General features: G+C 42.5%; 1 protein-coding gene across 4 annotated transcripts in view; it reads right to left on the reverse strand.

The window, feature by feature from the left end:
- Positions 1-1,814: 1,814 nt before the first annotated feature.
- Positions 1,815-22,062, reverse strand: part of PFKM (phosphofructokinase, muscle) — a 53,847-nt gene continuing 33,599 nt past the window's right edge. For all 4 annotated transcript variants that reach the window (XM_056798370.1, XM_056798368.1, XM_056798369.1 and 1 more), the window contains exons 3-23: positions 18,421-18,494; positions 16,971-17,048; positions 14,448-14,637; positions 13,777-13,942; positions 13,060-13,104; positions 12,465-12,573; positions 12,265-12,360; positions 11,722-11,814; positions 10,727-10,852; positions 10,082-10,146; positions 9,541-9,607; positions 8,536-8,682; positions 8,131-8,201; positions 7,749-7,836; positions 7,452-7,604; positions 6,742-6,906; positions 4,336-4,397; positions 3,956-4,067; positions 2,751-2,850; positions 2,543-2,648; positions 1,815-2,340 (exon numbers count right to left, since the gene is read on the reverse strand). In XM_056798370.1, the coding sequence (XP_056654348.1) occupies positions 2,190-2,340; positions 2,543-2,648; positions 2,751-2,850; positions 3,956-4,067; positions 4,336-4,397; positions 6,742-6,906; positions 7,452-7,604; positions 7,749-7,836; positions 8,131-8,201; positions 8,536-8,682; positions 9,541-9,607; positions 10,082-10,146; positions 10,727-10,852; positions 11,722-11,814; positions 12,265-12,360; positions 12,465-12,573; positions 13,060-13,104; positions 13,777-13,942; positions 14,448-14,637; positions 16,971-17,048; positions 18,421-18,494 (2,264 nt within the window). In that variant the 3' untranslated portion in view covers positions 1,815-2,189. The remainder of the gene's footprint in view (positions 2,341-2,542; positions 2,649-2,750; positions 2,851-3,955; positions 4,068-4,335; positions 4,398-6,741; positions 6,907-7,451; positions 7,605-7,748; positions 7,837-8,130; positions 8,202-8,535; positions 8,683-9,540; positions 9,608-10,081; positions 10,147-10,726; positions 10,853-11,721; positions 11,815-12,264; positions 12,361-12,464; positions 12,574-13,059; positions 13,105-13,776; positions 13,943-14,447; positions 14,638-16,970; positions 17,049-18,420; positions 18,495-22,062) is intronic.

Raw genomic sequence — 22,062 nt, forward strand, 5'->3', positions numbered from 1 at the left:
TGTGTATTGATTGATGAGTTTCCTTATTGAGAATTCCCTGAAATCACAGGTCTGGTCCAAAAAAAAAGGTGACTGGTTTCTTTTTTGCTCTTTGTATACTGTTTTTTGATGGGAAAGTAGTCGTTCCAATGGGGAGCTTTTAGATACTCCATTGCTTGTTATCTTCTGAGTATTCTTTGTGTTCTTTTTCTCCTTGGAGATGTAACTAACTACATCCCTTCTCTCCTCTCTCATGCATTATTTTGTGTCACCAAGCTTGACAGCGATACATAAATAAAATCACTTCAGAGGGGTTAGGGAAATGGGAATGATACATGCAGGGGTACAGTCGAGAAGCCCATGGAGAACGTCTTTTCCCAAATTCATACCATTGGTTAATGGCTGAGTAAGGACTGAAGCCCATGCCTTTTTATCCTCCATTGAACAAATGTACTCAGCTGACTGAGAAACTCCCACCTCGCTTTAATTTATAACTAGTTCCATCCCTCTTGGCTTTGGAAAATATTTCCTCCATTTAAAAAAAATCATGCCTAACTGAATGTTGAGTCAAAGCATGATAGATCGCTCTGATGGCTTATTCACCAGTTGTTAGCCCTTCACGAGTGGTTTTCCTCTCACTCTTCCTATGTTACTTTGTTGTAGTTCTTTTCACTAGACGTTAAGTACTAGACACTGTCTAGTAACAGGATACAAAGACACGAATGGAAAAGCACTTCCCTTCCAGGAGGCCACAAACACAGATTGTTCCAGGGTTACATTCTGGTCAAGGAAGTTCTACATAAAATGGTTTATCATTTGATTTCTTTATTTTAAAGTAAAAACTTCATAAGTGTTCATTATTGTTAGCAACTGTTAGCTCCAAAGGGAACTCAAAAAACCACTTGCAATAGATCTACTTGATTTTAGCCAAAAGGCCAAGAAGCAATAACCACTTGTAATACAAAATATCAATTTGCTCTTCTCCCAGAAACTGATGCATCCCAACAAATTTAGAGTGAGGCAGCCTGAGTTCAAATCTTGGCCCCAAAACAGACTACTTATATAATTTTTGACAAATCCTGTCACTTCACTGGGTTTCAGTTTTTATCAGCAAAATTAGAGTTGGGCTAAAATCACCTTTAAGCTTTCTCCTATCTGATTGTGTGAACTTGACCTCAATATTCCCTACATTTCTAAGTTTGGATAGTTAGTTATTTTTCTTAGCAACATTTTCCTCATCATTGAAATCTTCTACGTCTCAACTTGAAGAGAACTGCCTATAGTCTTGGCTTCTAGCAAAGAGAGGTACATTGAGGGCAGACCCTTTTCATATCAGTGATGCTACTGATGAATGGGAGGAAAAAATAGTACAGGTGAAAAGAAGAAGGAAAAAAAAGAGTAGTTAGCCTTGAGGGGAAAAAAGCCTAGGACTGGAGTTCCTTCTGAGGGAAATGAAAGATTATGGATGGACAGCGACACTTCTATGGAAGTTGTGGAGAACCTGATGTTTGATGGCATGAGACCCTCCTCCCCCCCCCCCCGCCCGCCATGAGAAATTTAGAATCTTAGCCACAAGTCTCAAGAAAGTCTAGGATGTTCTGACTTTTGGTGTGGGTGACCCAAAGCAAGTACCCTGATCCCCCAGTTGTTCGGAGTTCTGTGACCTTTATGCAATCTTGTAGGCCTTTTGAGAGATTATTAGAATTTGGAAAAGGGAAGGCCTGAGGGTGATGGGCAGTAGTCTTACCCCTCCAACGTGTAAATGTTCTGTGAGAATGAGGGAGACAAGTAGCTAGTACTGTCATAACATAAGATAGCCTAAAGTGAGCCAAAACCACAATGACACTGGCATTTATTACTGTACCTACAGCATTTGCCACTGCAACAGAAGCAAGATGGAAACCACAATGATTTTGTTCATATTACAAACAGGGAAATAAATAAAACTTGTTCTTAGGAAATTGATAACCGAGTGATTGAAATCTGGCAAGGAAACCTGTGTGAAGCAACAGATAAAAGTGGGGTAGAAGCTACCCAACTTGCCTTTGCCTCTATCTCTTGATTGAGCCACTTGTTTGTGGCTTCAGTCACTTATAGGATGAGGTAAAATTTAATGAGGAACTAAAACACTGAGAATTCAAGGATAAGGAGTCTAGACATAGATTAGCCAGAGAATGAGCTGAATACTTCCAGCTCCTTTCCCTATCCACTCAGGGGTTTGTAGGGTCCACAGACACACGCATGCGCATGACATGTTCCAAGTGGGCATGGTCTGAAGTGTCCAGGTCAGTATCATATTTGGCCAGGATTTTGAGGAGAGGCCGAATCTTCATCCACCATTGCTCCTTAGGGATCCTGTGCCTGTAGGAGAATAAGATAAGGTTGCCTGGCAGCCTCCAAGCACCTGCAAATAACAAATCTAGGGGGTCTAGGAGTTAAGTCAGGCAGAAGAGAACAGTTTGGAAGGGAATTTGGTAAAGGAGACTAAGCATTCTCAAGGAAGAGAGGTGGAGGCTGGGGAGATAGAAGGAAAAGTGTCTTTGGACCTGGTGAAGGTACTCACTCAAAGTCTGTTTCTTCTTTTAGATCAGACAGTGGTTGGAAAACTAAGGCTCTCTTACGCATCCCCAGTACACATGCTGAATCAGGTGAATTGGCAAAAACACGCCCTGCAATAAGAGCTTGTCAATAGGATTCTCACCCTGGAAAGGGCAGGCCTGGCCTCAGTTGCTGGGTCAGGTTACAAGGCCTTCCTATTTAGTGTCACCTACCATTACGAGTACTGTCTTTGATTTTTGTTGCTATCCAGCCCATAGCCTTGGCTCCCATCTTAGTGGCAAAGTTTCTGTCAAATGGACTTGGACTTCCACCCTAAAAAGAGTACAGGGAGAAGTTGTTCAGGAAAAAGACCCATGGATTAGGATTAAGAGAAATAAATTTTGAACTGCCTATAAGATGAGAAAAGAGGATCCAGGGAAATTATTTGAATACCTATTGAACTAAGAAAGACATACAAGGGCTCAGGTTCTCAAGTACCTCAGCAGTCTGGACGTTTGGTCTGTTGAGGTAAAGATGTCAGGCAGGGGAGCCTTTTCTCTGGTATTGTTTGGCTAACTGGTTCTGTGCTAAGTCCATCAGCTTACTGTGAGAATGCCAATCAGAGCAGGGCCCTTGCCCTTTCCTTATTGGTTAGACTAATTGCATTTGCAACTGTCTCAAGAAAGAAGCTATCAAGCTTTTAGGAAAGACAGAAGATGGGTAAGGGACAGGGTCAACCCTAGGCAAAAGTACGAAAGAGGCAAAACTGACCCATTTGTGGCACTTTGCTTTCCCCTCCTGTTCCTATAACACAATTTTCATGTGCCCCCTTCCTCCTTTTTAATTATCTCCCACCAAGGTTCTCAGCCTGCCCTATGTTTATTGCCTAGGAGGAAAGAATTTGAAATGAATCAGTAGATGATATAGTAGAATGAGTAGTGTACTAGGCAGTTGGAAAACCTGGTTCTTACTCTTGTTGTGTGACCATGGCCTAGTCACTTAACCTTCTTAAATCTCAGTTTCTTCATTTGTAAAATGGGGGAAATATTTGCACTATTTTGCTTCACAGGACTGTGAAAAAAGTACTAAGAATGAACTATACTGATAGTAAAGTTACGTTTCCAATATATTATTCCTTCATTGTGCTTTTGGTTCAGGGAGAGGTAAAAGACCCATTCCTTGAAACCCCACCTATAAGGTCTTCTATTTCTTGGCTTAACACCAAAAAGAGTGGGGGAAAGAAACTAGTAGATCTTAGGAGAGGGCCACACAAAGTGAGAGAAGGGGGTGTCCTAGGAGGTTAGACTTTAAGAGGAGTGTCTGGCTTTTCCTGCACTATGGAGCAAGGTCAAAGGCTTAAAGGGGGGGTAGAAGGTTAAGAACATCAATGGCAGGGGCTGGGATGGAGAAGACTGGGGCCATGCATGAATTCTCCTACCTGCTGCATGTGGCCCAGCACATTCTTCCTGCTATCAAAGATGCCTTTTCCTTCCTCTGAGTACAGGTTGAAGATAAAATCAGTGGTATAATTTTCATTGCACTTCTCATTCCTGCTGAGCAGAGACTAGGATCTAGCAACCGCCATTCAAACTTGCCCATTTCCTCCCCCATTTATGTCTTGTGAACTCTGTGCTTCCCCTCCTTTTTCCCTTCCTTTCCTCCCTCAGTGCCTGGCCAGGATGATAGGGCTTCTCTTTCCCTTCCTTACATCCTGTTATTAAACATTTTCCTAACTACAGGCCCTCTACCCAGGCTGATCCTAAATCCTGACTTTTTCTGTTCTTTGGAGGAAGAATAAGATATGGGGGCAAGAAATACCTTACGATCAATCCCCGCTTCACTGTTGTCTTCATCTTTTGCACCAGATGCTCAACATTTGCCTGAATAAGCAGAATAATAGTAGTTTCTGAGCTCAGTTAGAAAAGAGGGTGAAGGTGGGGGCAGGGTAGGGCACTACAATGGTGGGCAATTCTCCATTTCTGTCACAGTAGGGTCCTCTATAGGAAAAAGCCAACATAGTGGAAAGCTGGTTGTAAATTGAATTGAAAGATCCATGCTGTGCTTCATGTCATTCCAGGTCAGGCCAGGAGCTCATATTTAACAATGAGAACTGGGAAAGGAAGACTCTGGGATAGAAGGCATAACTCAAGTTTCTATTCCCCATTTAGGCTAAATACATTTAAATATTTTGGTGGACCTAATTAAAGTGTTATTGTGTGGATGTTAGTATGCTAGAGACCATGTGAGATGCATTTATCCATCAAATGGGAAACCAAGGTGCTGTTTGCTTTGGGTTTGGGTGTTGGAAAAGAGTAAGTAACTCTGCCTGTCCCAGATGCCCACCTTCCTCTCTAAGGGATCTGGTGATTTCCTTCTCTAACAAGTTTCCATCTAACTGTTTCATAGTCCCTTCACTTCCTCAATATGGAAAGAAGTGGAGCACAACTGGCATCCAAGAGTAATCAAGGGAAGATAATAAACAGTAAGTTACTTTCTTTTTCTCAGTCTCATACTTCCCACATGTAAAGTGAGAGTCAGAGCTTCATTTCAAAAAGGTGATGGCTCAGCTGTGTAACATGGAGAAGGGGGCCACTCAGGTGAGTTACTTGAGTTTTGTTGGAAATATATAGAAATGCTGATGATTTATGTGGGTTTATTTTGTTTCCTACAACTTTCCTAAAATTATTGTTTCTACTAGCTTTTTAGTTGATTTTCTAGGATTCTCTAAGTATCATATCATCTGCAAAGAGTGATAATTAAGTTTCCTCATTGCCTGCTTTAATCCCTTCAATTTCTTTTTCTTCTCTAATTGCTACTTCTAGCATTTCTAATACAATATAAAATAATAGTGGTGATAATGGGTATCCTTGCTTTACTTCTGATCTTATTAGGAAGGCCTCTAACTTATCCCCATTGCAGATGATACTTGCTGATGGTTTAAAATAAATACTGTTTATCATTTTGAGGGAAGGTCCTTCTATTCCTATACTTCCTAGTGTTTTTAATAGGAATGAGTGTTGTAAAGGCTTTTTCTGCATCTATTGAAATAATCATGTGATTTCAGTTAGTTTGGTTATTGTTATGATCAATTAAATGGATGGTTTTCCTAATGTTAAACTAGTCTTGCATTCCTGGTATAAATCCCACCTGGTCATAGTGAATAACTCTCATGATCACTTGATGTAGTCTCTTTGCTAGTATTCTATTTAAGATTTTTGCATCTATATTCATTAAGGAGATTGGTCGGTAGTTTTCTTTCTCTGTTTTTGGTCTTCCTGGCTTGGGAATCAGTACCATATTTGTGTCATAAAAAGATTTTGGTAATATTCCTTCTTTGTTTATTTTGTCAAATGGTTTGTGTAGTGAATGTTTGATAGAATTCACTTGTGAATTCATCTGGCCCTGGGGATTTTTTCTTAGGGAGTTCCTTGATGGTTTGTTCAATTTCTTTTTTTCTGAGATGGGGTTATTTAAGTATTTTATTTCCTCTTTTGTTAATCTAGGCATTTTATGTTTTTGTAAATATTCACCCATTTCACCTAGATTGACATATTTTTTGCCATGTAATTGGGAAAAGTAATTCTTAACAATTGTATTAATTTCCTCTTCATTAGAGGTGAGATCACCCTTTTTCATTTTTGATCCTGTTAATCTGATTCTCTTCTTTCTTTTTTTGATTAGATTAACCAGTATTTTATATATTTTATTTGTTTTTTCAAAGTACCAGCTCCTAGTCTTATTTAGTTCAATAGTTCTTTTACTTTCAATTTTATTAATTTCTCCCTTAATTTTTAGGATTTCCAATTTCATTTTTACCTGGGGATTTTTAATTTGTTCTTTTTCTAATTTTTTAAGTTGCAAGCCCAATTCATTGATCTCCGTCCTTTGTTAAGGTAGGCACTCAGAGATATAAATTTTCCCGAGTACTGCTTTGGCTATGTCCCATAGATTTTGATATCTTATTGTCATTCTCTTGAATGAAATCAGTAATTGTTTCTATGATGTGTTTTGATCCATCAGGTGGATACTTGAAAAGACTCCTAACTGGAGATTAGCACCCTCCTTCTAGGCTTTCTGCTGAATTCCACACAGATCAACTAATCAGTTGTTAGTCTTGAACTCTGGATGCTTTTTAGGTTCCCTGATAGGTGGAGTGGAGTATCAATGTGATCAGACATTGGGTAGGTGTGGACTTGCTGTCCAAATCCTAACTCAGGGTCCCACCTGCAAGTCATGGATATTGAAGGGCTCTTCAAAGATGTAAGCAGCATCAGCCCCAGCTGCTAGGCCTGCCATGGTAGCCAGGTAGCCACAGTAACCACCCATGGTCTCAATGATGAACACACGTCGCTTGGTGCCTTCTGCTGATTGCTTGAGTCGGTCACAAGTCTGAGAAAAGGGGTAGAAAATGGTTAGAAATTCCTGTGGCTCCTCCAACTCTTTAACACAAATTCAAAACAGGACATTTTACAAGTTATACCCTCCCTAGACTGCAGGTACCTCTGGCAAATCATCAAATTTAGTCTTCTGCTATCTAGTGGGATTAAATATCTCCCCCAATCCACAAGAACCAATCTCCTGTAATGGAAATTCTGTAGCTTCTCTTCCTTTTGCTGTGAAGAAAGAGGTTCTACTGTTTGAGCTCAGCCATGAAGAGACATTTGGTGTGGGGTCAGGACTAAGCCATCTTCAGACTACTAAGGGGGCATAAATATCAGTGGGGGAGGAGAATGGACATTATGCATGCAGATAGAATGAGCTCTCTACTGACTGAAGAAACAGAAATACTTACAAAGTTCTGCCATCTGGTTGGTTCAATAAAATAAAATTTGCCCCTTGTTTACTTTCCTCCTTCCCCCAAGAATATACCCCACTCATACTGATGGGGCCTTTGGGCTGGCAAACAACATAGGAGGTGGCTGTGGAGTCCTTACCATGCAGATGGCATTGAGTGCTGTATCAGCCCCAATGCTGAAGTCAGAACCAGGGACATTGTTGGAGACAGTAGCAGGAATGACTACGTATGGGATGCAGAGCTCCTCAAACTGTCCTCGGCCCTCCATCAATTCCAGAGCTCCAGTGTAAGCCTGGGAGAGAAAGAGTATGAAAGAAATGGATAGAAGGAAGGAGCAAAGTTCACTGTCAAAAGGAATGGCCATAGTACAAAGGAAAGGGTTAGAAGGAAGGTGGAAAAATGGAGTGAAAGAATTCAAGGTAGGGTTTTTTCTCACCTCAAAGCCCCCAATGATGACCAGGCCCTGGATTTTAAATTTGGTGATGTTAGCACCAATCTCCTTAAAGAGCTTCTTGGGCAGAGTCCTAGGAGATGCAATGAGCTTCAGGTAAGGAGAAAAGAAAATCTAGAGGCAGCCCCTCCCAATAAAAAGGTCTCGTAGTTGTACAAATGACAAAGTTTCTGGTCAATGTCTGCCTTCCTTGCAGTGCCTCTGAATTTGAATGATGGAAGGCTCAAAGGCAGAAAGATCTAGAGTTGGGACTCAGTAAGATGGTGCCCACTTCCCAGTGGGCACCCTGTTAATGATTAAGTCCAAGAGTTTGAAGCAACAAAGCTCCAATGGCTTAGTCTGAAAGATTCTAATAATTCCTACTCACCTCTTTGTTCCAAGTTTAGAGCCACCTTGCCCAGTCCAGCCTCCAACATAGGTCCAGCCAACTTCTTCAATCTACAAAGGAAAGACACTCAGCGCTGATTTAAAAAAAAAGGGGGGGGGGGGGAACAAGCAAAATGGACATACTAAACCCAGATTGGTATTTTCTGGTTTCCCTCATTTTCAGAAGGACTTTTACCCACCTTTTGGAGTATCTCCTTCTCACCAACCCCAACCTTAACCCTAACCCACCTACTTGCACAGGTGACTCATTCCTCCCCTCCCCGCCAGAGCTGTTTGAACTTGTGGAAAGGGAAATTTCACTCCCTCATACCTACTCAATTCCCCTATCCCTCTTTTTTGGATCCCCAAATCTGTGCCCTCATCTCTAAATCTTATTCCCCCATACCTGACCCTTGGCCAGCCCCTCGAAGCCGTCATGTATAACCAGCACTTTGCTGCCCTGGATCAGCCCAATTCTCACAGCAGAACGGACAGCTGCATTCATACCTGCAGCTGGGGCTCCTACATTCATCACAGCCACTACATTCAAACCCTGGTGGGAGGGATAACGGGGAGAAGAGAGAGGGAGAAAAAGAGAGTGAGTGAAGGAATCATTAAAGGTAGTTAGAGGGGAGTGTGAAGATCTTTGGTAATCTGCCCCATCGGGACATGTTGTAATACCTTCTTCCCACTGCTGTCCCAGGATCTTAAAGATCATTATCAACAATTATCACCATCATATAATAAATGAGAAACCCACTTATTTATTTTTTTAAACCTTACCTTCCACCTTAGAATCAATACTTTATTGGTTCCAAGGCAGAAGAGAAGTAAGGGCTTAAAGTAAGTAATAGGGGTTAAGTGATTTGCCCAGGGTCACACAGCTAGGAAGTGTCTGAAGCCAGATCTGAACCCAGCACCCCCCCCACCCTCATCTCCCATATCTCGACTTGGTTCTGAGACACCTAGTTGTCTCCTGAGAAACCCTATTAGAAGGACCTAAGGACCTGTTAAATTTTCTACTCTTTTCTAGGCAAGAGTAAAAAGAGACATACAGAAATCCTTTCCTCTAGCACCCCTTTCCCTAACCATGGTCCCTTGCCTCCCCAGCCCAAGGCTAAGGGTCACTAAAAAGAGGCTCCTTGAGAAAGAATTCTGTGGGGAGAAGCAGAGAAATAAAGACAATCAAGTCAAAGGGAAGGGACTAATATATGTGACTGGATCATGGGGAACCTGGGAGAGGGAAATATTCCAGAGGATACATGGGTGGGGCAACCTGGAAGCTGTGGTGAAAGCACCTGGGAGACTGGGGATGAGAGACAGGGAAGGGGCTTTGGGAATTGTGATAAGCCTACAGGAAATCATGAGAAGAAGCTGAATGGAGAAATTGGGTTGGTGGGTCTGTTACTACCTGGCTGACCACTGGAGGTTTGATGTGAGCTAGCGTCTTGTATACATCCCAATTGTTCTGGAAGCTCCTGAAAGGAGAACAGGCAGAGGAAGCAGAAAAAGTCATGATGTCAGTTCTCTTGCTAACAGCCTTGGGGGACCCATCACTTTGACCAACTGCCTCAGGAAGAGACTTTAAGGTTATTTCTCCTATTCTAAAACTGTCTTGGAAAACCTAGTGACCAGAGAATTCATTAGAAAGCACTGTGGTAGACCAAAAATGAACAACGGATTTGGTGTCAGAGGACCTGACTTCTGGAACCTTGGGAAAATCATTTATTATTGTTGAAATTCAAAGTAAAATGGCCTGGATGACTTTCCAGGTATAAATACATGTTTCCACAGTTTCTAGGTTGGACAAGGTCTCCTGCTTATACTGTAGTCATCTTGAAAGAAGAAACTGGAGCAAACAGGATGAGGAAGAATAGGAAGCTCATATCTTCTGTCAAGTTGTTCTGGAATCTAATCTTTGTCCTTCCATAGTTCCCAAAAAACTCTCTTACCTGCCTCTCAGCTTCATGGCTTCCTCAAACTTCTTATTTTGCATTGCCTTAGTCACATCTTTGGTCTGAAGGAAGAACAGGGCCACAGTCACTGCTTTAGAACTGGAATCTGAATTTACATACCACATACCTGGATTTACATACTCAGAGAATCTCTTCCCCTTTGAGGAAGCCTCAAATAGGGCCTCACTTTTTCAATTTTTTGTGTGATAAAAAGGAAGATTTTTTTTATCACTGAGTTAACCAGAATTAGGAAAAGGGTCGGTATACCAGAGCACATCCTACCCCTAAAATGTGACATATTCCTCAACTTTTCAACATCCCAGCTTCACTAATGTAGTATTCCCCAAATCAGACAGAACATGAGAAAAATTCCTAGCATTGCCTATATCTCTTGCTCATCCCTGGAAGTCCTAGGGCTGAGAGGAACAAAGGCCTTGAGAGGAGCACCTAGACTGGTGCTGAGAATCCCACCCAAGCATTTGTGCCTCAATCCTAATGCTCATGATCTCTCAGTCCTACAGCCAGGGGATAAAAGCTATGACTACCTTCCCCCAAAGGTTGCTAGGGTTTCTGCCTAAAACTCCATGAGCTCCAGGTTCAGACATGGGTCTGTTGGGATTGGGATTTGGAGGATATACTCACCACCTGGACACATTCCATGAGTGGTAGTCGCACAGCCTGGTTCCCAGAAAGGGTTACTACACAAGCAGGGGTGTCTGGTGTTCCCTCCAATAATGCCATCACAGCTTCCATCCCCATCCTGCTACCCTGTGAGAACCACAGAGAGCAACCATAATCAAAAGGTAGGGTTCTTCCCCCCAACTCCTTCCAAACCATATTTATATCCCAGGTTGGAGATCTGGGGTCTTGAATTCATCATCATCTGTCTCATCATCTACCATACAGCTAAAGATCAGCAATGCCACCCTGACTAGGAGATAGAGAGTCTCTCTTAGAACTGTGTCTGATCTTAGTGCAATATGACAGAAAAGATGAAGCCTAAACTAAGTAGCTTTGATAGAAACAGTGGAGGAGGGGTACCACTTCTCTGGGGCTAACTGCAGACAAGAGGGGGAAAAAAACGATAGGAAAAAAACAAAAAGAAAGGTTGAGGTTAGATATTAGAAAGGTTGTCAGAGTTTCAGAGTCATATGATTAGGATTAGGCAGGTCGTTCGATCTCTATCCCAAGAACTGTAGAAAAGAATCCTCGTATGTTTATAAGCAGGAGTAGGTTCTCTCTACCCAGAAGTAGTGGGAAGAACAGCAGAAGGCTACCATTGATGGTTGGGGGATTCCCCTGGATACTTGCACAGCAAAAAGCTTTGCCAGTGGCCTGGTACAGATGTCTATCACTTCTCCTCAGTAAGCACTACCAGGGCCAGGAATTGTAGGGACTATGTTTAGGAAGGATGTGTTAGATGGAGAGGCCCACAGATCTGAGACATTCAGGCTGCCTCTCTTTAGCATAGGGAAATTTGTTAGTGGCAAAAATGATTGCTCCTTGTCTATTTACCTCATGCTTGGACCAATGGAAGATGGAAGAGGGTCGAGGTTGGGAGGGAGGGTCTTAAAGAAGAAAGACAACAAAAGCAAGGCCCTTAGAGGGAAAGGACAGGAAAACCCCAGGGTTCTTACCAGAATTCGGTCAAAGGCTGAGGGTGTACCACCCCGTTGCACATGACCAAGAACAGTGACACGTGTATCATAGCCCAAACGCTTCATCACCAGCTGTAGTGAGGGAAAAAGAATAGAGGTAAGAGACATCAAGTGAGAAAGGGAGCAGTCACAGAAAGACTTGGGATGGGATGAAATCTGCTTCTTACAATAATCAAACATTTTAGAGAAACATTTAGAGAAACGAGGAAAGATGAGGAAAGCACTGAGTTCTTCTGGAGACTGAGAGGGCAGAAGAGCATACTATGGGATTACATAATGCAAAGAAGCTATTCATATCCTCAAGGGATAAGGGAACTAAGCATAAAAGGGATCAAGGATAAGTAGGCAAAGGGAAATTGATAAGACAGAAGCATAGGTATAAGAGAGTGACAAGAAGGAAAAGGGAAGGAATGAAGGATTTGGAGATAGAGAGAGACACAAAGAATCCCAGAGAATTCTTAGATCTCCAAGGAATGAGGTATGAAGATGTATTAACTGGGGACTCTGCCTCCAGCCACTAACATTCTTGATGCCCTCAGAAGTGATGGGTTTTCCTTGCTTATCAATTGCTCCTTCTGCCACAATGATGATGTTGAGACGGGAACCCCGGCACCTCGTCTGCCAAGAAAAGGAGATAGTTAGTGGGATGGGAGGAGGTCAGCAGAACAAGATTGAAGAGTGACAAAGATAAATATATAGAGAGACTGATGGGTAGCTTTTACCTCAGTGAGCCGGCGGCAAAGGTGATCCTCCCAATCATCATCTGGTGGACACTCAGGAACAAAAACCCAGTCAGCACCACAGGCAATAGAGGTGATCAGGGCGAGATATCTGTAGGAGAACCAAAGAAGCCTCACTCCATCACTGTCTCCACCAGCCAAAATCCTGCACCACAGATGTGAGTGCATTCCATCCCAGGTACAAATTCTCTGTCCTCTGCAGACAACCCCCCATACTGTAATCCATCATCCACCCTACACTGGTGAGATGTGTGATCTGGATAATCGGGGGTGGTAAGACTGAGGGCACCTTCTATCTAATTTCATCTCCACAGGAATATCCAGGGAAATGTTCTCCAATCACCAAGACCCTCCAACCTCAGTGCTTGTAGGTGTAGGCAGGAGAACAGGAAGATGAGGTCCTGAGTAGCAGGCTTCTGGAATTCTTTAGATTAAAGGAGTGTCTGTCTAATCTCTGTCCACTACAGCCACTCTAGAAGGTAGGAGCTACAGTGGTTATTCTGTTATACATGGGAATGAGAAGGTAGTGCAGAGAACTGAGTCTATGGGGGGGAACGGATTAGGATGGAGTGCTTACCCACAGTGCCGTCCCATCACCTCCAAAACAAAAGTCCTCTGGTGACTGCAAAAGATGAACATGGGAGATCAGGCATTTTGATCACCACAACCTGGATATTACCAGTAAGCTCTCCAGCCTGCCCTCTGGGGCCCTATTGCATCAAACCCAGGGATCCAGATTGAAATTAAGGCAAAATTTCAGGAAGCCACTTTATTTCAGTGAAAGCACCCTTTGGTACTAAAGTGTCCTTCCTAGGCCTGAGGAAGAATAGTGGGGAAGAAGAGTCAGTTCTAATACATAATGCATAACCCATTATACTTCAGATCAGTGAGGGGGGAAAGGAAGAAAGAGAAGGGTTGGAATGAACTTGAATCTTTTAGAACCTCCAGACAGAGAAACAAAATCTACTTTGGTGGGGTGAAGTAAGGGGAGGGCTTTTCAGAACTGTCTTAGCTCTGTATTCAATCCTGGCAGGATTCACATTGGCTTTGGGAACTCCAAGGCTGCTCAATATTCAAAGTATAGCCTTGAAGTCCTGAATTCAGTGCCAAAGTGCTAAGCTTGCTTTTAGTGAAACAGGTCAAGCTAGGCCGTTTTAGTACAGTTCTTAGACCAAAAACAATCCCAGGCTCTGAAGGTGGTCATTAAAGTCATCACAGTCCTTATATCCCAGGTAACCAGCCTGTTCCAACCCTCCACCTTGCCACACCTCCCAGCTCTTTGGTCTTCTCCTACCTTTGGGCTGTGGTGGTGATAGCATCCACAATCTCTATAATACGGTGTAGGGCAGAATCAGTACCAATGGTCATGTCTGTGCCACAGAAGTCATTGTCAATGGAGCCAACCAAGCCCACAATATTCAGGTAGCTGGACCTTTCAGCCTCTTCTTCTGTGATCTTGCCTTCCATGTGGGTAGCAGACCAAAAACCACAGTTATACATTAGCTACTGAGACTTGTAGAATACAGAATGAAAAGGGAAGGAACCACAGCCCAAAGAGTGTGCGGTGAAAAAGCAGACAGTAGAAAAGGGCAGGGTACAGAAGGAAACATTAACTCTTCCTTACTACTTACTAGACAATAATGGGAATGGGGAAGATCTCCATCCAAATCTGGCCTCAGGCACTTACTAGATCCTGGGAGAGTCACTTTTAACCCCTATTTGCCTAAGTTACTCATCTGTAAAATGGGAATACATTGGAAAAGGAAATGGCAAACCATTCCAGTATCTTTGCCAAGAAAACTGTGAAGGAGGACATGATTGAACAACTGCTAGGCAATACCTTTCCACCTACAAAATTTAATTCTTAAGAAGTGCTTAAAGAATTGGAGGCTGGTGTCTGGGTGGGTGCTGGGAAACAGCATAGAGAAGAGAGAGTGGCCCTAGACTAGGGCAGGGGTTTCTCACCATTTTTCTGTAACTCATCCAACAGGCTACTCCATTCAGCCCGGAAAGTGTCTGCTCCAGTGAGGCTGCCATCACCGCCGATGACACATAGATTGGTGATCCCAAGTTTCACAAGGTTGCAGGCAGCTTGAAGTCTGCCTGGACGTTGTAGGAAATCTTTGCACCGGGCACTGCCTATCACTGTGCCTCCCTGCAGGGAGGATCATTAGTTAGACTCCTAGATGATATTGCTAAGTTTAAGTTTAGCATACTGGGCCAGCTCTATACCCAACTTTTCAGTGCCTACAGTGACTGGTGGCCACCTCCCATCTCTGAGTCTCTCACCATCTTTCTGATCCTGTTACTGTCCTCCTCAGGGAGTTCTCAAAGTTCTCCAGAACTTCCTCTAGAACCTCCTCTAGGGCAAGGGTCCTTAACCTGAATTCTGTGAGCTTGTTTTTTTTTTAAAGAAATATTTTGAAAACTATATTTCAATATGATTGGTTTCCTTTGTAATCAAAAGTATTTTATTTTATAGATTTTAAAAAATGATTCTGAGGAGTCCATAGGCTTTATCAGATTGCCATATCAAGATAGGACAAAAGATTAAGAACCCCCGAGCAAGAGAGCTTCTTTGGCATTTAAAGTGCTTCATTATCTTGCTCCTGCCAGTGTTTCCAGATGTAGCTGCTGCTCCCCAAATACAATATTTTATCTGCTGCCTTCAAGCATAGGTTGCTCTCCCTGCTTGGCTCAGTTTCTTGAACCTCCTTCATTCTCTACCCAGTTTCCCTCAATGCTCTGCTTAAGTGTTGCTTCCTACAAGGAGCCTTTCCTGATTTGCCCAGTTGTTAGTGCTGTTGAGCCATGAAATTACTTGGCACTTTTTCAATATTTATTTTCCTTCATGTGCGTCGTATCCCTCCAGTAGAATATAAGCTCCTAAAGATCAAGGGCTATTTCATTTTCCATTGTAGGTACTTAATAAAGGCTTGTTAAATTATTCATTTGAATCTCTTCATGTATGTGTGTACATGCTGGTGCTAGGAAGACATCATTGGGCTTGTCCCCTGGTCGAGGTCTTAATCAAAAAGTTGATTCCTCCTCCCAAATAGCCTTTTGACCTGTGGTCTTTCTTCCTAAGGCAATGCGGAGGGAGTAGCAGATTTTTCTTAGTAACTTGGTATTGTGGGATTGGACCTAAACTAGGTGATGGTTACTGTTGTTGGAATTTCAGGTTTTTTCTTACTCTGCTGTGAGCTCTCCCTTTCTACTACTTCCCCGTTGGGACCTAATTCTGTTCCTCATTTCTCCTTTAGATTGGTGGGTACTTGTAAAGTACTAGGCACTAGTAACAGGAGCTAAAGTGTTCAGGCTCAGGCAGGAAGAAAGATACCTCTGGCCCCAAGAAACTCTCTTGGACCCGCAGGATACCACAGATGCTTCTGGGGAGAATATAGGCATGTATTATGTATAGAATTGCCAAGGGCTCCATCAATTCTGAGGCGGCACTTCTGTCAGCATTTTTAGTGTTGCTCCATCCTCAAGAGTGTTTTACAGAAGAAAGCCATCTGGGAGAACCCTAAGAATAGCCAAAGCTGGCACCAAGCCCTGGAGAGGGGCTTAATTAAGTATGCTAATACTGCCCCCTCCTTTCTACAGAAATAGGAGGTAAGTGTGCAATGCTACCCGTTGCTTTCTTCAGCTCTGACTGGGACACTCTAGCTGGATGACCTATTAGTTTCTCTGGGGCCCAGTTTCTTCAGCTTTAGATTGAGAATAATTGGACTAGTGAAGTCTACCTCACAGGGTTGTGATGAAGATAGTATTTATTTTATAGACATTAGAGTGCCAATAAATGTAAGTTATCATTACTATTTCTATGGTTCACAACATGGGAATGCATAGTATTGCTCTTCTGGATCTCAATAAATACATGAGTGAAGAGGGTAAGGGAGGGATATACCTACCATGACCAGGAGAGGCAGTAATCGGAGTAGAGGCCATTCAGAAAGTAATAGGAGTGTGACTATTATTATTATTATTATTTTGAAACCTAGTCAATTTTTGGAAGTTCTTTGCAAGGCTGCCTGAGCTATTACCTTGTAATGCCTCCTAATCTCCCTTCACCCTGCTCCAAACTTTCTTCCCTGAAACCTAATCTCTATCACATGGCTAGTTGGCAGGCTCTGGCTGCGATGCTGGATCTAACTCCTACTCTCCAATCAGTTTATTTTTGGGCCCAGACCTTCTCGACAATCCCCAAACAGAATCTGTTTATATGTCGGCTCCCAGATTCCTGTCTATGACCTTTTCCAGAAAGATCAAACTATCTTAGGGATTGTCTCATGACCAAACTCACACCAGAAAAACAAAATGAACTTCCAAAGTATAAAAAACAAATAGAAAATGCTGCTCCTCCTGTCCTTGAAATCCTCCATATCTAACCACCAGGTGATAGAACCTGAAAGCACAGAGGCTCAAACCAAAGTGCAGTGAGCCAGGGACTAAGGAAACTTTGGTTCCAGGTCTCCCAGAACATACCAGCTGTACAATCATGGAAACACTTTCCCAGTCGGCCTCCTTGATGTTTTCTCCGCCATCCACTAGACCTTGATAACCCTGTAGAACACAGAGGATCACAGATTTAGAACCCAGGGGCACCTCCAAGGTCATTTAGTCCAATCCCTTCATCTTACCCATTAGGAAAACTGAGGCTCAGAGAATTTAAGCAACTTGCCCAAAGTCACAAGGATAGTAAAAAGCAAAGACCCGTGTTCCTTGACTCTGACTCCAGCATTTTTTCCATTGCCCTACACTGTATGTACATGCAACTCTTGCTTCGTTTTTCCTTTAACTTCCAAGGCTAAAAATGAATCATTGGGAAAGAGCTAGGGTTAGTTCCAAGTTCTTAATTAAGTACTTAATTACTGAGATGCAAGCCCACTTTTCCAGCTCACAAGAAATCACCAGTTTCTGTGGATTCTTTTATTATTGCATTTAGTTCCTGACTAGGGGTAAAACTGCTCTTGCCCTCAGTCCATGCAGACTGGGGAGCATCTCTGTTCTTTCCTTCTTTCTCAAGAAGAGGATGCTTCACACACACACATACATACACACACACAAAGGGTTTTAAAAGTTTTTAAAAAAGGGGATGCTCCAACCTTACTCACTCGCTGATCAAGATTCTATCATACTTATTAAGCAAATCCTATCTTTCCAACCTTAATCTATTACCTCATCCCTTATTTGGCAGTTTTCAATGAAGATGGGTAACCAGGACTCACCCTAGACAATTAGAGGAATAGAGAGAAGGAAACATGTTCTGAAGAAGGAATGGAAGACTAGATAGACCACGGACCCATTAAAAAGCAAGTGAGGGAGAACTAATAGAGAAGGAACTAAGAAGGTAGCTGAAAACGAGAGACTAATGCCTTGGGAAGCTACAGAAGTTGGAGAAATAGCCAGTAACATTTCTTCCTTCCTGGGGAAAAGTCTTATTTCAGAATTGGCTGCCTTAATTCTGTTCCTAGATACACACAACTTATCATGTTACTGACCATCTCATCTCAATTCTTCTATCTGTTTCCTGTAATGAGGAAGCAAGGACCAGGCATATGGAGATGCCAGCAAACATGGGGTCTCTACCTTCTAAGTTAAGCAATGTCATTAGAGTGACTGAGGTCCACTGAGAAGGAAAGTGTGAAAGAGAAATAGGAGTGCTAAGTCGGGGACAGTCTTATTGATGGCAGGTGAAAAAGAATGGAAATTTTGGTCAAGTAATAATGGTAAGTTTGTCCAGAAGTCCATTTCTCTTCCTTATGACACCTAAATTAGCAAGAAAAAATAAGATGAATCTGGGAGGGCCCTGTAACTTTTGAAGGAGGGAAGGTAGAACAGAGAAACTCCGTAATTTTTGCTCCAACATTAGTAATATGAGGTAGAGAACATAAAGCTGAGGCCAGAAGAGAATAGTGGGGAACAGATAACCTACCTCATGGACAAAGAAAACCTTTGCTCCAGTATAGATCCCAACACGCACCACAGCTCGGACAGCAGCATTCATACCTGTGTAGAGAAGGAAGAATATCAAGAAAAAATCGAATAAAAGGATTGCAAGAGGGGCTTGGAGAAGGGATTGAAGCTCATCCAGCTTCCAGAAAAAGGAAGGTGATATCTTCCTTCAGGCTGTATTCCCTGAATTGGAATGCCATCTTCATCTAAACCCAAGAGAACAATCCATTTCTCCCTCCCTCATTTCAAAGTCATTAGAGATCCACCCCTTCCTTAAACCTCTTTATAAAATATCTGGTCCTCTTTCTCCTACACGTTCAACTTTCTGTCTACTTCCCCTCTCTAAATCTGAGCATTTTTAGCCTTCTTTAACAGTTAGTTTCCTGAGGGATGGGATGACCCAAACTATGAGGTTTGTACAGCAACTACCCTGGAAAAAAAAAAAAGGTCACCATTTCAGGGTATTACTTTCGTTTGTTTTCAAAGAATATTCTATTGATGTTCCATAAGCATCATGGGAGATGAGCTACATTCCATAGTTTTACCTTGGTGAGCCATTCTTGTCACTTGATTAGCAGTGTAGATCCAATGTGATGCTCAAGGAGTCAGATGCCATACCAGTGACTGTGACAAGTCAAGGTCATTTAGAACTAAGTCCTTATGTTGAGTGGAGGGGAAAGCAATCAAGAGGGCCATGATACGGTCAGAAGAGAGATTATCTACTACTAAGAAACACCAGGGGAACCACACACAACTCAGGATTTTCTCCAGCACCAATAGCTGGAAGCTGCCAGTGAACTCTGAACACTGTTTAAATTCCCCTTATGACAAAGAACCACAGTACCTTAGTCTAACTAGAAGATAAAGGTCCGACAGAGATATCTATACATCTTGATAACAACTCATGTTAGTCCATCTAGAGAAGAATAAGGGCCTAAACCTCATGATACCACAAACTCAAGCAGGAAGCCTGAAAACTCAACAATACTCATTAAGGGAGGGAACATGCTCTGGGAACTTTTCAGAAGACTTTTGGATGCATTTTTTTAAAAAGGAAAACAAGGTTGGCATCATAGCAAAGCACTTAGTGGATTAGAAAGGGTATAGCATGGACAAACAAAGTAAGAACCAATGTAGAACTCCAGGTCTAGAACAGTTTAGAGGACAGGAACTTGGCCAAATATTTTTGTTGTTTTTCAATTGTATCTGATTCTTCATGACCCCATTAGGGTTTTCTTGGCAAAGATACTGAAATAGTTTGCCATTTCCTTCTCCAGCTCAGTTTACAGATGAGGAATCTGAAGCAAACAAGACCAAGTGATTTTTTCCAGGGTCACACAACTAATAAGTGTCTGAGGTCAGATTTGAAAGCAGGAAGAGGAATATTCCTGGTACAAGATCCCATATTCCATCTACGGTGTCACCTAGCTGACAAAGGGCTGAGCAAAGCCCTTACTGGAAATGTTACATCTTGGGCAAGCACTTCAAACCACCCTATTGGTACTAGACACCAACTACCAGCTGGGGGCTCTTTTGAATAAGGAGTGTTATGCTGCAGAGTTGGAGAAGTTCAGGTTAACCTCGCCCTCAGGTGGACTGAGCTGGGTGCCAGCCATACATATGCCCTTTGGAAAAGAAGAATAGAAAAGATTTTAGGCTTTTGGTGGGGAGTTCCTGAAACCTCAGGGAACCCCCTTGCTGACTGTTTTTGTCACCTCATGGAATAAATTGTTATTTGTTTTTGTCACCCCTGAACTACATTTAACTTACTTGGGAACTGCTTCTATTGACTGAGAAGCAGCATGGAATATACTTTTAGTGAAATGACTATTTCTTTAAACTCTTGAATGATTCACTGGCCCTGATGCAGAGGAGGTACCTGGACAGAAATCCAAAGGAAGTGACATGGAACATGCCCTAAAGCTCAGAAGGGGGGGTTGAACATTGCCCTGTGAGGAAAGACAGAAATCCTTGGACACCACGAGATCAGTGCTGAGAGGCTGCCCATCTCACACTTCTCCCCAAGGAATCAAGTCAGCTGGGAACTTCCTATATAAAATAATTGTTCTTGGGAACCAGGAGCTAAAGTTAGGTGTTTCCTTACAACTGCTTTCCAAAAACACTTGATTATGGTGGGTTGGAGGTGTCGGATAAAGAGAAGTCAAAGCTACTCCTCTCCCCATGAAATATAAAATTTGAACTAGAAGGACCTTTAAACATCATCTATGCCAATGCTTTCATTTAATGGAGGAAAGTGAGGATAAAAAGAAGGAAAGGGACTGCCTAAACTCAAAGAATGAAGCTCATTCAAACCCTTTCTGAAACAGAATGAATGAAGTCAAACATTATAGTCTCACAGACTGTTAGAGCTACAAGCGACCTTTGAGATCACCTTGAACAACTTCCTTGTCATTTTTATGAAGGAGAAAAGAGACTCGGAATGTCAAAGCAGCAATTAAAGCCCAGGTCTCCTCACTCCTAATCCAAAACTTGTTCAGCCAAGATGGTGACATGTGGCTTTTTCATGAGATGACAGATCCTCCTGAGCAGTGGCCCCTGGTCTCATGGTGGAGGATAAAGTAGAGAGGGGCCTTCTCAATCTTTCCAGATGCATTCCAGTCCAAATCTCCTCCTAACTCCTCTCAAACCAGAAAGTCATCTTCTCCCACCTTCCCTATTCCCTGAGATTCCATGCCTTAGGAAAGTTCAAGATTCCAAAGATACCTGACCACCAGTTAGGTAGTATAATGAATATTTTCTGGGTTTGAAGTCAAGAAGAGTTCAAATCTTGACTAATATTTATTAGCTATGTGACTTTGGGCAATTTTAATCTCTCAGCCTTAATTCCCTCATCTATAAAATGGGTTGTTTTAGGGATTCAAGCACCTTGTGTGAATTTCAAAACTACTCCACCCTAATCAGACCATTCTTTAGAAAATCTGATTTAGCTATTTCCTGATCAATAACAATAAAGATACTTGGAATAACAGAATCAGGTCTTGGAAACCCACATTCTCCACCCTACTCAGTGTAACAAGATTTTGAAAGATCTGCCTTAAACTCAACATTTAATATTTGAGAAAATGGCCTTCAACAGACACGTGCAATAAAAGGACAGACCTCTGGGCGGTCCTAAGTCAAGCTTGAGCCACCATTGGCACATGTGAGATGCAGGAAGTGAGGTAGAGAATAGCTTCTGGAGTTCTCAGGACTTCCTGTGAGGAGGGCTAGAGTGCAGTTCCATCCTGGAGCTTGAGGTTGGAAACTTTAAAAACATTATGTAAATACTAGAAAAAGTACTGGGTATCAGAGAGGCAAAAGGAATCTCCAGGAAGGCATAACTCTGGCAGAAACTAAGGTGCTGCTTCCTTCTTCCCTGGCTTTGTCCCACTTAAAGAGCCTTCCTCTTTGGGGGCTGATTCAGGGTTGCTGCCAGGCCCAGCAATTGTCCTCCCTCACTTCCTAGGTAGTGAAACATGCTACAATGCAGCCTCTGAAGAGCAACCTATATTAGTACCATCGAGGTCTAGCTCTTTCTCCCTGGCCCTTTTTTCACCAAATGAACCAATAAACTGGGCCTGTCATACACACAGCTGCAGCCAAACATCAAAGCCTCTTCATC

Source organism: Monodelphis domestica, chromosome 5 (assembly GCF_027887165.1).
Source record: "Monodelphis domestica isolate mMonDom1 chromosome 5, mMonDom1.pri, whole genome shotgun sequence".
NCBI lineage: Eukaryota > Metazoa > Chordata > Mammalia > Didelphimorphia > Didelphidae > Monodelphis > Monodelphis domestica.